General features: G+C 35.8%; 1 protein-coding gene across 2 annotated transcripts in view; it reads right to left on the bottom strand.

Moving 5' to 3' along the window:
* The window catches only part of LOC106062997 (uncharacterized), a 28,516-nt gene extending 10,504 nt beyond the window's left edge, over positions 1-18,012 (bottom strand). Inside the window, exons 1-7 of one of the 2 annotated variants that reach the window (XM_013221309.2) lie at positions 17,899-18,012; positions 9,817-10,096; positions 5,222-5,342; positions 4,960-5,137; positions 4,669-4,784; positions 3,009-3,236; positions 2,762-2,925 (exon numbers count right to left, since the gene is read on the bottom strand). In XM_013221309.2, coding sequence (XP_013076763.1) covers positions 2,762-2,925; positions 3,009-3,236; positions 4,669-4,784; positions 4,960-5,137; positions 5,222-5,342; positions 9,817-10,091 — 1,082 coding nt within the window. In that variant the 5' untranslated portion in view covers positions 10,092-10,096; positions 17,899-18,012. Of the gene's footprint in view, positions 1-2,761; positions 2,926-3,008; positions 3,237-4,668; positions 4,785-4,959; positions 5,138-5,221; positions 5,343-9,816; positions 10,097-17,001; positions 17,706-17,898 lie in introns of those variants that run through there. The other variant, XM_013221308.2, reaches the window with a different exon arrangement.
* Between the last annotated feature and the right edge of the window lie 466 nt (positions 18,013-18,478).

Below are 18,478 nucleotides of genomic sequence, written 5' to 3'. Positions count from 1 at the left end.
CTTTTCTATATTAGAAAGCTAAGGAAATTTAACATTGACAAAACAATAATTAAACTTTTTTATACAGCAACCATCAGCAGTCTAATTAACTTTGCCATCACCTGCTGTTATGGTAATACTTCACTGGCACAAAGACTTAGACTAAATAGATTAATTAAAAAAAGCAACGTATTTCACTTGAACACAGCTACCATCTCTTGAAGAGCTTTTTCATGAAAGATACCTTTCCAAAACATTCACGATTCTTAAAGATCACTTGCAGCCATTAAACCACTGTTACATAAGATCTGAACGAAGATTTAAAAACTCCATCCCACTTTCGGTCAGAGTGTTACAAGATCATCTGTTGTCATCGAGAAGAACATAGAAGTCTAATTTATAAAGCGCTGGTTATGAGTGTGTATGTGTTTTCGTGTGTGAATTTTGTTCGTATTTGCATCTATATTGTTATTGTACAGTAGTTATGCTGAGGTTGTCAATTGTAGTCAAACTGAATTTCCATTTGATTGGATTCCTAATAGTATATTATATATATAAAGCAAAATATAAATGTCAGGGTTAGTAGCACTTTTCCAGGACAAAATTTTAGGAGTTTTTTTTTTAGGGATAAAGCTATGCATTTATCAAATCAATTATTGTTACTAGATTTTGGAAATAATAAATATCTTGCTAACATCCCACCCAGAACAGAAAAAATTTCATCAACTGTGGTATGTCCACAGTTATCTTTTTATCAAGTAACAACTTGACTGTCATCCCAAATCCTCAAACAACCATTTTTTTTTCAAAGATTTATTAAAGAACATTACAAATGGTTGCTATTTCATTTTTTAAAATAAGAAACATTCTTAGCGATGCCTTCATACCTTCTCTGTGGTGGGAAAAGTACATTTTTAGTTCCTATGTGTATCTTATAGATACTAGTCATGCGTGCATTTGAGGTAATGTTTTATTTTTTTATTAAATGTGCTTTTAAATCCTCCTCATAAAAAGAGCCTGTAAATATATAGACCTATCTGTATGTTCAGTTGACATTTGCTTATGAAATAATGACTTTTGGATTGGGGGGGGGGGGGGGGAGTATAACACCTATTTAACCTATTAGCATTATGTTTTTTTTTCAAGTACAATTTCTTTTTCAACTATGTAGTTTTCCTAGCTTTTACGACCGAAATAGCTTTTAGGGACTTTTCAAGGCTGTGTGTGAAACATTTTTGCTAAATCTACTGTAAATCTAGACTTTGATCTAAGTCACCAAAATTTGCTGACTTTTCACGGTTGTGTGAGAATTATCTCCATTGAATCTATGGTAGATATAGACTCTATAGATTCTATATCTATGTCACTAAAATTCACTGACTTTTCACAGCTCTGAGAGAATTATCTTCACTAGATTCTAAAGATTTAGCATAAATCTTGAGTCTAGATCTAAGTCACCAAAATTCGCTGAATCTTTGTAGATCTAGAGTCTATAGATTTTAACTCTGTCACTAAATTTATGGAATTTCATGGATTTTTCATGTTAGGTGCGAATTATCTTCACTAGATCTAACTTAGATCTAAATCTAGACACTGTCATTAGCTAGATGATTTACGGACTTTCCACACAAAGTCCCTCTTACAACAAGAAGATTTTAGGTGAGGGAAGGTCCGGAGAGGTGTAGCCTACACATTAGACTGGTTCTAATTATAGACAATAGTCATTACAGACTAGATCTAGCGCGTCTTCAGTGGTAACAAAGAAAGGAAACAATCATTTCTGCGCTGCTTTCAGATAAAGACAGGTGAAATGCTTGCCAGAGCCAGGGCCGTCTTCAATCACGAGGTCGCGCTTCACAAGTGGGTGAATAGCTGTGTAGACGCACCACTGGTCAGCTCATTAACACAGCCAGCCCGTAACGTCATGCAATCAGAATGCCTAGTTACGCTGTTGTTGTATTTCTACCCCACATTTTTGCAAGAAATAAGCAAAATTATATTAAAAAATTATTTTTTTTTAATTTTAAAATTCTGGCAATTTTTAGGAGAATTTTAGGATTTTAGGAAACTTCATTTTTTAGGAGCGCTACAAACCCTGATATGTTCAATATAGACTTTTGATAACTCTTAGGTGCTCATTCAAAATGTTTTGATAGATTCACAATCTGAGTTTGGAAATTTATGAACAATCACATGCTTTTTATTAAACCTTTGTATTTAAATGACAGTATAAAGCAGACCATTCCAATTCAAATAAAAAATATATGTTGGAAAACATTACGCTATGCTGGGTGCACAAAAAAAAAAAAGGGGGGGGGGGGGGACATTTTATTGGAAGTGCAAAAAAAAAAGAGGGTAGGTTTCTACCAAAATAAACAAATCAGAAAGCATAGCTAGTGTGTAGTTCTAGTGTATATGCATATACAAGAGCATTTAGCTGACAGCAATAGTGAAACAAATGAATTTTAAAAAATCTCAACATACAAAGTAAAATAAGCATTAAATGAACCAAATCAAAGCATAGACAATAAAGAAATCCCTTCACTGAAACACAAAGAATACAATAACTGAAACAGAATCTGATGCTTGTCAACAATACTGGTAGAAATAGAAACATTGAAATGGGAAGATATGAAAGTCATATATATACCAACAACTCTTTATCAGACATATAAAATAACTATAAAAAGGTCTTAACAAAATGATTATAGTACAGCAATTGCCAGCTTAAGTTGTTTAATGTTATTTAGAATAATTTAAACTAAAAAATTAAGTGTCAAACCTGAAATGTGTTCCATCTCGATCAATAAACACTGTGCCATCAGCTTCTTGTGCCACATGGTGCCTACCACTAAACATTGCTGCCAACATGGAGTCAGCATCACGGGTCAGTGTTAAACGTGATGTAGTAAATACACTGCCCCCTACATCTAGGCGTATTCTACCCTGAAAATAACACTAGAGTATGAAAAATGCTCCAAGAACAGTTGCCTGTGTAACATTGAAAATGAAAATAGTTCAATGCTTACTTTTTGCATTGTGTGCATCTCTTCCATACGAGAAATCTCATCTTTTAATTCTTGCCACTTTCTGGCTATTTCTTCTCTTTCCTTTTTACACTGTCGAACCAATTTACTTCTGTCTTCTTCCAGATGTGTCTGCAGTGCTTCTAACTCTCTGTCACGTTGTTCTAACTCTTTCTTTTGAGCTTCAAGTGATTCCTGTTGCTGCTGTAAAGACGCTTGTTCATTCTGAAGCTAAATAAAAAAATAAAAAAAATGTAGATCTTCAAAACATTTAACACTTTGGAGAGAATGCACATTAACTTGTTTTTTTTATACTGGTATTAATAATTAATAATTTTTTCTTTACAAACTGTAATATTCTGATAATAAAATAAGAATATAAAATAGTTTGTGAAAACAAGAGAGATTGGATAGGTCTTTAAACCCATTTTGTTTAGCATCCTTCAATGAAAAGGTCAGCATTATGCCCCACAAACACAACACTTTTGGCCAGCAACTCCTCCACAGACACACTTGGAACCTTTTTTTTTTGCTTCCTTTAATCCATTGCATCTGAATTACATAAGTTGAATAATTCTAGTTGCCAATAGGATTATATAATTTGCATTACCACATAACAGTCTCAAAGGGATGCCCCTTTCCACTATTTAATCTTTTATACACATTCTTCTTTGGTACTTCTTGGTTATGGTATCTTTGTCTTCTCCCAATGAAAGAAGTGAGAGGAACTCAACAATTTAGAACCTGTCCACCCACTTCTTTGACACGTCTGTCAATCAAGCGATCAGAATGCCTAGATTAAGATATATATGCTTTTCCCCCCACAAAGTTTAGCAAGAAATATTTTTTTTTTTTTAAATATTGGATAAAAATTTTAGGAGAGTGGAAAATTTTTGAGGATTTTAGGAGAATTTTCATTTTTTAGGCTATTTTAGGAGTGCTATGAGCCCTGGTGTACTTCAGCAGGGATGGAGTCTAGTAAAAACTGGGAGATGGAAGCACATGTTAGAGCATCATGGCATTGCACTATGGAAAAAGGGCACAAAAATTGCAGAGGACAAGAGAACAGCGATAGCAGAAAAAAAGCATTATAGAAAAAAAAGCAAGGATAATGACACAAGCACCAGATGGAATAACCTGCTCAGTGTGCAGTCAAACATTACTGAAAAACGTAGGTCTCACCAACCACATGAGGAGGCACAAAACCCCAGCCTCCTGATAACAATATAAGACAAATCTAAGGCACACCGGAAGTTGATATTTTATTTTGGATCGGAATTTGGATATTGTAGAACAAAAAAGTGCTAATACGGAACTGCATAATGTGAGCTTTTTGATGATTTTTTGGGACAGTTCCATATTACGCCTAAACAGTAGGCATGTTTAACAATCTAATGAGTTCACTTTCACAGGTAAACTTCACATTGTCATGTTTGTGCTTTTTCATCCATAGCAAATAAACTGGGAAACTAATAATATATTTGGTCCAGATATTGTTACATCATTGTAACCCCAGAGTTCATAACTCAAATGGCAAATCAATTTTTGAAAGAAAATTTTAGCATTTTTGGGCAAAGCTTATTTTAATAAAAGTTTATCAAGTGACCTGACACAATGTCTGCCAACTACATTTATTTGTAAGATAAAAATACAATAAACTTGCCTGATTAAACAGAGATAGAAACTTTTCTGCTCTCTCTAGGCAAACTTTGTTGATGTCATCTTGAGAAAGTTTAACATCAGAACTCACAGAAACTTTGGCTTCCTCCAAAAATGCTTCTGAAAACAAATTTTTAAAAAAATGTTTCAAAGACTACATTTTGTCTAACAAATTTGAATCTGCACGAGAAAGAAAATTTGAACCAGAAAAGTTTATGAGAAAATTAAATATTAACTGTTTCTATTTCAAAAATAATCAGTGAAAAAAACAACTAGTATTGAATGCACTACATACTAAGCCTGGCCTGCAGGTCTTCACATTGGTACTGATGGAGTTCTCCGACCACACTGTTTTGATGCTGGTTTTGGTTCAATCGCTGTTCATTACTCTGGCCACCTGCATCACAAAGATGGACACCAGATTCTGGAGAATTCTGTAAGTAATCTCCACACTTGAAACACAAATATCGCACCTAGGTTAAAAAAAAACCACATTAAAACTTTATTTTAAGGAAAATTCATAATAATTTTTTTATAAAACTACAAAACATATTCACCTCATGATCGTTGTTTATATGATGCTGGCGATGATTATTGCGTGCGTTGATAGCCAGCATGCGGTTATTTCTTGGGGCACCTCCAGCACTATTTCTACCTTGGTGACGATTGTTTCCATGCCTGGAATAGAAAAGGAAAATATTCTAAATAGAAACAACTAGGTCAATATTCAATTTGAACTAAGAATGACTTGTAATAATATTCCCATCAGTACAAAGCCTTTTTTTTTAAGGTAAGATTGCTTTTGGCTTTAGTTGTGATCCTCAACTTTTTTTTTTCACTTAATTCTAATAATCGGTGTATCAACTTTGACAGAATAACATTTGATAGAAACTAAAAAAGTACTGATGTTGGATCATGTTGAAGTGATGTTTTCTATTGTGTGATGCTGAGTATCTCCAGACAGCTAATCCAACCTACCCTGTAGGTGCATATATTAATTCACACACAAGTTTAAATAAAATTTAAAATCCTCTTTTGGGAAAAAAAAAGCTTATCACTGTTACATATCATGTAGAAAAAGCATTTGACAAAGTCTGGGAACACGGTCTCTTGCTCAAGCTAATCCAGCATCACATATCCCACAGAATGTACAACTGGATAAAGGAATACCTAAATAATAGAAAAGCCTTAGTTTGCATGCAAGGACAAAGAAGCCACACAGTGGGTATAAAAAATGGCGTCCCCCAAGGAGGAGTCCTATCCCCAACACTTTTCCTAATATTCATAAACGATCTAAACCTACCAAGAAAAGTTAAAATCAGCATGTATGCAGATGACCTTGCCTTAATTAGCACAGAAGAATATATAGGAACATCGAAATTTCGATTACAAGATGCTCTTGATAAACTCAATAATTGGTCCAAAGACTGGGGCATATCCTTCAACACAAAAAAGACAACATATACCATATTCTCACTGTCAACAAAACAACAAACAATAAAATTAACATTAGATAAGGAAGCTTTAGAAAAAATTGACAGCCCTACATATCTTGGAGTCACCTATGACCCGAGACTAACCTGGAAAAACCAAATAGATAAAACACAGAGTAAAGGCATCCAGAGACTATCCCTCTTGAAAAAATTAGCTGGCACAGATTGGGGAGCTAATCACAACATCCTGAAAAAGACCTATACCAGTTATGTAAGACCTGTACTAGAATATGGTGCCACAGCATGGGGCTCAGCAGCCCAAACCAACCTAAGAAAAATAGACAAGGTTCAAAATATTGGTCTAAGGATAATGACAGGAGCAATTAAAACAACACCCATAAGAGCTATGGAGGAAACCGCTGCCCTGATCTCTCTGGATGAAAGAAGAGAAATAAAAATTCTTTCCCAATTCACTAAATTGGAATCCTTGGAGAGGCACCCACTCAGAACAAAAATCCACAAAACTGGCACAAAAAACCGTCTTAAAAGGACCAATTTCATACAGGAATCTCTAAACCTAAAAAAGAAACACCAACTTGAAAAAATTACTCTGGAATCCTCGATACACTATAATGAATCTCCCTCCACCCTGGGAGGAAAGCCCTCTTCCTACTATTAGGGACCATATTGAAAACATAAAAAGAATATCTGATTACAGACCAACAGAGCTCAAGGCAATAGTGAACTGTTTTCTACATACCAATTACCCTAGCAATCAGTGGATCAGAGTTTACACGGATGGCTCATCCCATAAAGCCACCACAAAAGGAGGAGCTGGAATACTTATCAAATGGCCAGCTGGAGAAAAACTAGAAAAATCCATTGCAACTGGAGAGCTCTCTGACAGTCACAGAGCAGAAAGGGAAGCACTAGCACTAGCTGCTACCATGCTAGCAAATCATCCAAGTTCCCCTCACAGTCAGATTGTCTTTCTAACAGACGCGAAAACAACCCTCCAAAGCTTGCAAAACTCTGATTCCTCTTATATTAAAAACCTCAGAACAGCACTTACAAAGCTCAACAACAACAGCAAAAAAACTGTTATTCAATGGATACCAGCTCATATACAACTAGCAGGAAATGAGAAGGCTGACACACTCGCCAAGAGTGGGAGAACAAACTCACAAGTAAACCTAGCACTCTATCCAGAAGAAATGAAGAAATTAATTGTAGATAAAATAAATGAGAAATGGACGAGCTCCCATCCAAATCACAAAAAAGATGACGCTTACTATAAGCTATCCTGACAAGACCAACGTCTAATCTTTCGACTCAAGACCGGACACAACAGAATGCGACAACACATGCACCGGAAGCTCAAAATTGGAACCAGTGAAATCTGCCCATGTGGAGTATCACCAGAAAATGCCGACCACGTCCTCCAAAACTGCTCTCTTTACCAAGAGGCCCGTATAAGACATTGGCCCCAAATCACCCCAATAGAAAGAAAACTATATGGAGAGCTCCCTGATTTGGAAACCACTGCGCAGTTCATCTCATGTATTGGTCTAGTCATATGAACACTTCAACATAACAATGAGAACGATGAAGAAGAAGAAATGTTTGTTTATATCAATGATTGGGCTAAATCCCGGCTAAATTTTTGGGGTTCACTTAACCTCATTTATTGAGAGGTTGACCTGAGTATCATGGAGGGCGAGAACCTAACCAAAAGGAGCAAAAGGTGAATGAGTGTAGGGTATGAGAATGTTGTAGGTGAATTTTAAGTTAGTTGGTGATGGGAGATTGTGATAGTTAGAGATGGAGAAGTTAAGAGTGGCCTAGATTTTATTGAGAAAGAAGTTGGGAGAGATAGGTAGTCTGAGATGTGAGGTGTTGGACTATTTCATTAAATATCTTAGTTTTGGATTGATCTGATTCTAATGTACATAGGTTCAGTAATTCAACAAATTGTTAATTAACTATCTGATTGAAAAGGTTTATGAAGAAGTATGTGATCACAACAATTCCAGCAGTCCAAAATGCAAATAGTGAGGTTGCAACACTTCAGAAGAAATAATGTTCATATGATCTCACATTGAAGTATTATTTTAAAAGTGGTGTACATACATTTTTATGGGAAAAAAAAACTTGCATTAAAATTAATTTAAAACATTAAATAATTTACTTTCAGAAGACAAAAAGTAGCTGTTACGCCTAAACTTAGCAGCTACAATGACAGAAAAAAAAATGTTCTGTTTGTAGCATTTCATAATTACTTTATCCTTAACAAATGTCTAAATAGGTGGAGGGATCATTATGAATTGGCTTTTATTGGGTTGCTTCAACAAAGTTGTTATGTCCCAAATAATGTTATACAGAACCCATAGCAGTGACTGTAAAGCTGTCACAGTACTAACAATGCTTGTAGATAATTTCTGTTATGAACAGAATGTTCCTGTTATTGAACTACTAAGCATATGTAAATTAGAATCAAAATTTGGCTTCATCTATAGCAATGTCTATCACCAGCTAAAACTAGATACTCTACAATAGAATGAGAAGATTTAGCCATTGTCTGAGCTAACTGCCAATCATCAAGTCTCAGATCAAGAAAGATGTGAAATGGATAATAATGGACTACAACTAGTTCCCCTTTCAGAAATTGCAATATATAGGTCATCTGTTTCTGTGGTTTACAGTTCACAAGAGTGTTATATGGCCAGCTCAACGACCAACCCCTCCTTTACTTTTCTCCATCTAATGTCAGGCATCCATTCGAGCTGGGTGGATTCAGAGGTGCCCTAAAGATCCTGAAATTAAAAATCCCAGTCTTCACCAGGATTCAAACCCAGGACCCCTCAGTTTGGAAGCCAAGCACTTTACCACAGCCACCGTGCCTCCCAGACCACAAATAATGGTATACAAATTTACTGTGAAGACTATTCTAGGAAAGATTAGTATTTCTGCTGACATTTCTGCTCCTATTGTTACTTCTGACATTTTATTTAGATACTATTTATTATTACATACTTTGTGGTTTGAATAGTTTGACAACTAAATTATTTAGTTTTAGATAACAAGATGTTACAATGATTTCAGAACTACTTAATCAACATTTGTTTATATCAATCAATGCAGTTTGTCCTTAATCTACCGTGTATACGCAAAAATACCACTCATTGATCACAAGATATCTTAAACTGTCATAAATATTAGCATCAAATTTCTTACACAGGTTTCTTTTACCTCCTAGGTGCTCACTAAGAATTGGTTTTGATAGATTCACAACCTGAGGACCGCTATTCACGAAAAACCACAAGCTCTATCAGACCTTTGTATTTTATTTTATTTTGGAGCAGATAAGTAAAATTGATAGACCCTACTACTAGAATTCACTGGCTAAAAGCATATGTGTATCTGGAGGGCATTATAAAGCATGTCTTTAAGTCAAACGTCTGTCAGAGAAATTATGATGCACAGGGTGAAAAACTGAACAAAAATGTGGGTTCTAGAAAGAGAGAAGGAAAGAGAGCTGAATCTTACATTTCATTGTAACGGATACACTCATTCACAGGATAAAAAGTATGTCAAAATGTGCTCTGTTAATTAAAATAAAAAAATAAAAAACACGAAGGTGCAGTTCTAGCCATGGGAACAATTCAATGGGTGTAGCCAGTGTGTAAGTGATAGCAGATCCATAGATCTGATCTAGTTACCTGTTATAGTTAAAATTTCCTTGGTTACCCCAAGGTATTAAACCAAAGCCATCAAACTGTTGCTGGTTCGGTCCTTGTCCTGGACCTCCTATGAATGGGCCTCGCACCCACTGTGGGGATGGCCCTTGAATTTGAGGATTGGGATAGTTTCCTATCTGTGGTGGTGGGGGTGGAGGAACACGATGATCATAGAACAGAGGACCTCCCTGGGACCAATGAGGTCTTCCATGATCATAAAGAAAGACTTGACGTGCACCTTGGTTTGGCATGTTCATGATGCCTGAAAAAAACATAAAATTGTAAAATAATTATTACAAAGTTATTGAAGAATAAAAGAAGAATAGAATTATCACTACTTGCTCAATCCATTAAATTTTTTTTTTTAATTAAAAATACACATAAATGTAACAAAATTACAGACATTTATGTGTATCTTTAAATGCAATGACATAGACAGTGTTTTGTCAACATCTCACTAAGATGAGCTGATCTTATTTCATTTTTATATTATTGTATCCAATAACATGCATTTTCCAACAGTGAATTTAAAAAAATGCATGCAACGTGGTTCATCTTCATGATGCCCATATGGCATTTCATTTAATACATTCTTAATACTTATTGTTAGACCGCAAACTATGCAGGTCATTAAGAAATGGGACGTAAGTGAATAGAGATTTTTCTGTGTGCGCATTTCAAATAATGTGTCACCACTATCTTTTCATCTGCAATAGAATGTATCTAATAAGACGGTTATAATTTTCATTTCACCTTTAACTTCTCAAAGTTCACTGTCAAATCTAGAGGTAAATGCTTTCTAATGATTTAACAAATGCATATATGCACAGAATATACTGGTACCAAAGAGTGTTGATGAAAAGTTCTAGTTTAGCATAGATTCTATCATTAAGAACTTTTGACATTATTATTGATAATTTCTTTGTCTATATTAAAAATGAAATTCTAGATATAATTAAGGAGATTATTAGTAAGTATTACACATTTAGCTCTAGATCTAGTGTTTAAAAGGAATTGGGTGATGAATATGTCTAGGTAAATTTGATGACCCAATATCTCATTGTAGGCCAGAATCCTTGTCTAAGTCAAGAAAAAACAAATCCAATTCCTCTTTACCAGATAAAACCATTTCATCCTTCAAGTAGAAATCATGCACAGATTGAACATACACTATTAACATGTAATATACCCATAGCTTAATTTCCATTTACATTAACAAAAGTAGACTCAACATGAAGCTTGAAACTTACTGATTCCACATATAATATTGTCTTTTTTTGTATACCCTCTTAATTAGCTTCTCTAATAGACAGGAAATAACCAGAATATTTTTAACTTCGTTGTCTATTTTTAGTTCTACTACAAGCTTACTGTTTTTCGAAATGTGAACATAATGTTTAAACAATTAAAACAACCTTATCTAGTCTCCAATTAATATGCAAGACTAGACTAACATATATATATATATATATTATACATATATATATTAATTATATAAAATATATATATATAAATAAAATAATAATAAGGCTTGTCTTCGAGTCCGAAGTATTTCATGTGGCTGCGCAGCCCCAACTGTGACCTACAAAATTATATGTAGGATAGAGCTGCACCAGATAGTAGCTCTGATTCTGGCTAAATATCCAGCCATATTTGGATCCAACTGAATATCACTGCAGGATAGTATAAAGTACAAATGGTTCTGTTAATGTGTTATGGAATGTATTTATGTTTATTTTTAAAAGATAATAATGCGCTTAAATATATATGAATATACACCAAACATCTTTTAATCCAAAGACAAGGCGTGTTAATATTGTTATAAACTTGGTGGTGGCACAGAGAGGGGTAGTGGTGTGTGTGTAGTCAGCCGACGCAAATCGCCCCAGGCCAGCGCTAGACAAGCGGTCAACCGTGACGAGCTACGACGGTCAGCCGAGTCGAGTGTCAACAGGACAGTTCGGGAAAGATCGCCATTGTGAACAGAGCTCAGGAGCGTCACGAGAGTTGTAGTCATCTGACCACCTAGAAACGTGGAGCGGCGTTCTGTCCGGTTCGAGAAGGCCAGTAGGGACCCTGTATAAGAGAGGAGGTGACGCAGTCAAGACGGTTCAGAGCCCGGTTCACTACAGTCCAGTCAACTACAGCACAGTTCAGCTGTATGGTTCTGTACGAAGCATTACGACGGTTCAGTGCGGAGTACTGTCAAGTACAGTTGAGACGAACGGCGTATTGATCTTGGTCTGCGATCGAGTCCGACACAACGAGCCTAGTGTGTGAAGTCAGTCCTGAACTGTTGAACCCAGTGCAAGCCCGGAACGAGACGGAGAGGCCAGTGCAAGAGTTGATACGGCGGTACGGTGTTATCGAAGAGATATTTGTACAGTCTTGTGTTAAGTGCTGCCAATTGTACAGTATTGGCTGTTATTTATTCAACCATTAAAGTGTTACGTTACTTTGGAGCCCTGAGTTGTCAAGTTCTTTAAGTTGGTGGTGTATGGTGCAGTTTGCAGAGAGCCTGGATAGTGAGATTCGTAACAATATAAACAGAATGGAAGCTTTACATTATAAATGTACATCAAGTACATAGCTGTGATGGCTGGCACATTTCTTTTACTTTGTCTTGACCTTTGAGCAATTAACATGTTGACCAGACATCTGTCTTGCTGTGCATGCACATCTCCAGAGGTAAAGATGTACAACTCCTAATCCCCTTTACTTGTTTAGTCCACCACATTGAGTTCATAGAAAGACAGGTGACCACATTAAGAAAAATGGGATGGACATAATGTCTACATGTTGACACTGTCTAGAGATCACACCTTATGAGAGAACGGAGTTTGTTTACTAGATAAATCTTAATTAGGGGGCTGGACTACAAGCCACAGCTCTAAACAGGTATGATTTACTCAAGATTAATCTCAATTAGGAAGCTGGACTATAAAACACACACCTACAAGAGTGACCTTTTGTTACACAAACATGAGTACATTACTATATTTCATAGTCCAGTAAGCCAGTTAACTTTGATGTAGATAAAAGTAGATATTACCATATTTTCATGCATATAACCTGCTCACGCGTACACCACACAAAAATAGTACAAAAAAATCGTACAGCCCACACTTGCCATAAACTAGCTGTACACAAGTACTATTATTGGAAGGTACTATTTGTTTTCTTGAGGCTTATAATGAGATGCTCATAAAGCTCCAATATACATTTCACAACCACACAGCAAACAATAGGAGGAATATAGACCTGCTAATATGTCCATAATTTCCATTCGGCTATGTTCATGAGTAAAATACATGTGTAAACACTGCACCTTTGTAAACCCTGCAGGTTATATGTGCATTCACCAAGGCTATCTTTAAAGAGAGACCTAAACATCCCCTACTTTTTGGTTAGTCCATGACACTGAATTTATTGATAGACATTGACCATTTTTAAGCCAGAATGGATTAATGCAACTTACTAAGACAGCATATTGACACTAAATAAGTATCAAAAAGTGTTATTTGTGCACCCCTAGTGTCGGGCATAATTATCTTCTCTTTTAAAGGTATGTCTGTAATTTATAAGATAAGAGTGTTGAAGCCAGAAAACATCCTTGCTTTGCTTCACTATGTATGATGAAGTTGTTTTTTTTAACAATCACAGGTAAATTGCATGGCAGAGGAAAAATTTAACAAGGTGGACAACCTAGTTAGTGCAAAATTTGTTGTAAGAGGTCATCTTTGCTGCCAAGATGAGACCCTACTGTAAGATCAATAAGAAAATGTACAAAGACACTTTTAAAATACTCTGCACTTTTCCTTTGTCTTGTAACTGGGGGAAGTGGGGGGCGCGGGCACAATGCTTCTCAGTGAATTTTCCCCAGAAAGAACAGTTTTTGTTCAGACAGGCAGATGGGGCTAGCTAGAGTTCCAAGAGTCTTTGACTCAACTCTCATGTGGCTGAGTGGCAAAAACCACTTGGCTACCTACCAAGATGGTGTGGGTTCAAATCCCAACTTGAGCTGAGTTGTTTTCTTCGCACCTAAAGGCAGCACAGAAACTTTCTCCCAGTTACCCCTTCCCCCACTGGTCCATAAAAGAGATTGGACCATAGTGCATTTAAAACACAAATTATATTTTATAGTGATTCTACCCAATTAAATCTTTCTATGTGCATCACTTGGGTAAATGCCTTTTAAAAAGTAGCAAAGTGATTTATTGCAATTTAGACAAATTCAACTTGAGATGGAATGAAATAAAAAAAAAATTATTTTAAACAAAATCTAACTCACTACAGAAACATGTCTTTATTGTAAAAAATCTCGTGAGTTTGTCTCCCAAGCTCAACATCTGCATTAAAAAAAATTACCTCATATTCCTAATTCACACTGTATATGCACCAACCAATCGCTAACCTCTGTCACCATAGAAACAATCACTCATTGCATAATATTATGTAACCATGTAGTGAAGTTGGGTATGATATTTTAACTTGGTCACTGAGATTGTCTTGAGAAGGTAGAATGACAGTATCTGGTTTGAAGTGGTATTTGGGAAATGTTCAATTCTTTCATACATGGTAGGTATCAGTTCTCCAGTACCAGTACCATTCTCTTGTCTTAGACTGCTAACATGCTGATCAATGTAGCTTCTGCCTGGGTGTATTTCTACCATACAAAATACATTGAAGGTCTCATTTAGGTTTTGATTTGTGTTTCCTTTGACTTTCGCAGGGGATAATACTCCCAACACTGCCAGCAAAAGTCAAATTTCGGGAAGTGGAGAGGCAGTATTTAATTTCATAAACATGTATGCGATTTTTGGATATTGAACAGTATCGCAAGACATCCTCTAAGACTTTAAATCTCTTTAAAAATGTCCCATTCCTTTAACCTTTACAAGCTACCTGTTTCTTTTATAGCTCCCTAAACATTTTAAGTAATTTTATTAAGAACTTTTACTTATCCAGGAGATGTTGGAATGTCTTGTATGAGTGTATTTCAAATAATGCGAGTGTGGATAAGCAAAACAAAATACAAGTGAAAGACTAAGTCCAGACCGTTCAACGATTTAACTGAAGTTTAATGCAGAATGAGCCACATTGTCTAGTCTTTGTCACTCACCTCAAAGTATGAATGCCAATTAATTGAAATAATATAGAAACAAACTAAACCCCACAATCTGTGATGTTGCTAAATAAGTCTATTAATTAACCAGTTTATGTGTTAAACATCTATTTCATCCAATCAGCTTCCAGAAATTTTGGTATTGATGTATTCTGGTGTTTTTTTTTACCCAATACTGTACCATACATTGGTTAGCCATGTGAAAACCAGTGATGTTTTTTAAAAAAAAAGGCAGAGTATTTTTTCCATTATTATTATTTTAATAAATCCCTTCTGCAAAAGTCAGACATGCTTTAAATGTCAAGGGACAATTAGTCATATCAGTCAAGGAAGGCTGCCTGGTCATGCGGTTTGCATGTTGGACTGTCCTTTAGATTTATTGATGGTCCCGGGTTCAAAGCCTGCATGCTCCCTTCCCCTGTCATCCTTTGGGAGGTTTGGACTAGGAAGTAACTTATCTTCAACTCTGAAGGTAAATGTACCTGGGCACACTACCCTGCCTCATCGTGGCGCCCGGGTGGAAACGTCATGAGAGGGGACAGCTAGGCCAAAGGGTAGCAGAACAAAGCTCCTGTGGGAGTGCCTAAAAGGTTGTGAGAACAACCCTATTGCACTGTGTGGGGATGTAAAAGAGCTCCCACAGCAATCTGTCAACGTCCAGGCGCCGTCCCTCAAATGGCCTATCCCGCACAGTTAGCCTTGTAGATCAAAAGAAAACGACGGGGGTCCCGGTGGTGTGGCATTTGGCAGCATCTCTAGTCAGCGAGTCCACAGAGTGTCCGTGCCCACCGGAAGTGAATGCAAAACTAAACTTTGAGTTTAACCCCAAGTCTCACCCCCATCAGACAGAACGGTGTATGGGAGGTGTGCACGATTCATTCAAGCCAGTGGAAGGGAGCTCTTGTTCGCTTTTGCTGGCCTTAGGGTTCCAAGTGCTTTGTCTACATGACAATTTCAAACGGTGGAAGGAACATGTAAAACATTTTATAAAAGGACCACTGTATATACCAAATTGCTACTTTTTCATGATTTGGCTTATAATCATGTTTGTGTCATGAGTAGAGACTGGGCTTGATTAAATTGAATTTGTTCAGCATCACTCTTGGCTGTCTCCATATCTGCTGCTATGTTTACTGCCATCAAAAATGTTAAATTGATCTCTTAAAGTAGTTTTCTTTCTATGCAAATATCTCTTCCTAGATTTAGATCTAGACCTACTAGATAGATCTAGATTTATATATTATAGAGAGAATATAGAGGATTCAGCTATTTAGGCAAGAATGGCCATCCTAGCCTGTACTATACTACAAAAGATCCTCTGTATTAGAAATTTATTAAATTAATAAACAAAACACAAACATTCAACACACATCTAATCATGCAAACATAAAATAAGTCTAAAAGTCAGTATAGAAGTCAGTATCCCAGTGACCTAATTTAGGTAGAATAAGTGGGTTCATATTTTTTGTGTTCGTATTTATAAATGCATAATTTGAAAACATCTTAAGGATTTAATGTGAGGGGCTATGCCTGGAGATCTTAAAATTTAGTTAATGTTAATATAGAATTAAAATCTGAGTTTATTGATGCCTAAATATAGAGACTGTCCGAAATAAATTATGGAATTATGGTGTCCGGAATCTAATCAAATAATGTCGGGTCAAATTTGTCAGAACGAATATTTAACAAATATAGGTTAGGGGTACAAACATAAGTAGTCATCCTTATTCTCCTTAAACTAAAAAGATTTTGATATACTTCATTTCATTTTCTTTTCTATGTCAAACAATTCTAAAAATGTGCGCTGTCAAAGTCAAACTTTCAAATTTGGGCCTGTACTGACTATAGGTGTCCGAATAGCATAAAACTATGATTAAAGTATGATAAACTACTATAGTGTCTATAGATCTATAGCTATAAAATGGCTATGGCTATAAGTTCCATAAGATCTAGATCTACCCTATTACTAAGTAGATCTATTACCTAGTATCAGATGAATTTTTAGTTTTTGATTCAGAAAACAGATTGACAAAAAATCTTACTTATCCAATTGGTATTAACACCACAATGCCCATGGTGTCGAACAGGCATAATGCTGATTGTGACGGTAGCTGCTGACATTCACACCCTGGGTTGTTTGACGCCAAAACTAGAGAGGCTTGACAGCTAAGATTAACTTTAAAAATGAGACAATTCACTTGTGTATTCTTGAATGTTCAGATGCTTCACGCGCGAAATCATGCAGATGTTTTCTTTCTTTCTCTGACTCTTCTATTCTTGATCTATTTTTATTCATGAAAAAAATGACACAGTATCTGGAGGAAAATGAGATTTCCTCCCTGTGAATAAAATGTACACTGTTAAGTCAACATTGTTGATCCATTTTTAAACAGTATTCCTATAGAAAGAACAGAACAGTACCACAAACACACACAGATCGCTAAACAAGACGGGTAAATCTTTGTGAAATATTAAGCCTTTGTGTTACTTCAGCGACGGTCGCCATGTTAAATCCTCCTAAGTGCAAATTCAATGTTTGGAACAGAATACAAATAAGCACGGTTTAGGAATTATGATTTGGGTAAATAATTGTAGTTTTATATAACACCAAAACAATTTCTCATTTCGCAAATATCAATTCATTCAAAAATAAATTCAATAAAAATTAACCCCTTAGTTTTACATATAGGGTTTAGCAACAAAAAGGCATTCTTTAATGGTGCGCTCTGTTTCACGATTCATAATGCTCCGTGCAGAACAGCTGAGACATACTCGAAGAAGACTGTCTGCGCAGGCGCAAGGCTTGCTAGATGTAAACAAAACAAAAAAACACAGGCTTCCAAAACAAAGTCACAACTTAGTCTATGCATTGAAAATATGAACGTTATTGCATGGTAATTTCATATTCAATCGTTCTGAAATATGCTATGCCTACCAACCTTATAAAACCAGAAATCTCTTCTGTACAACTATGTTATTTGCTAGAATACCACTCTGTTTGAAGTACGTATTGTTAGTACCGTACGACTACGTCATCCTCATGAATGCCCCGTGCCCTACTTATGAATGTTCGTTTCTTCTCGTATTATACGGACTTAACCGAATGTAACATCGGAGCTATTTTTAACATTGTTGTACTTGGCATAAGTTCTTTGTGTATTTCTCTTTGTTATGTTTTATACACCTATCATATACCATCGTGGCAACCTGAAATACAAAGATTAGATCTAGATCTAATACAGATTTTTTTTTATGTAGACTGTAGACATTTCCATTTTTGCACAATGACGTATAGGCTTCTTAGTACAAAGAAAACTTTTTTTCTTTCAAAGAAAAATTAATGCCTGTAGCCTACCGATTTTCAAGGCCTACAATGTGTAGACGGTACACTATACTGATTTGAGGCTACATACGGTAATATTACAATCGGTAGCTTTATCTAACGAAATATAGTATACTAGCATTATCCACCAACTATGCCCATTGATTATAAAAGTAAAATGTTTTACATGTTTCGGA

The sequence above is a fragment of the Biomphalaria glabrata genome, chromosome 6 (assembly GCF_947242115.1).
Source record: "Biomphalaria glabrata chromosome 6, xgBioGlab47.1, whole genome shotgun sequence".
Taxonomy (NCBI): Eukaryota; Metazoa; Mollusca; class Gastropoda; family Planorbidae; genus Biomphalaria; species Biomphalaria glabrata.
This window is presented reverse-complemented; position numbering and strand designations above follow the sequence as displayed.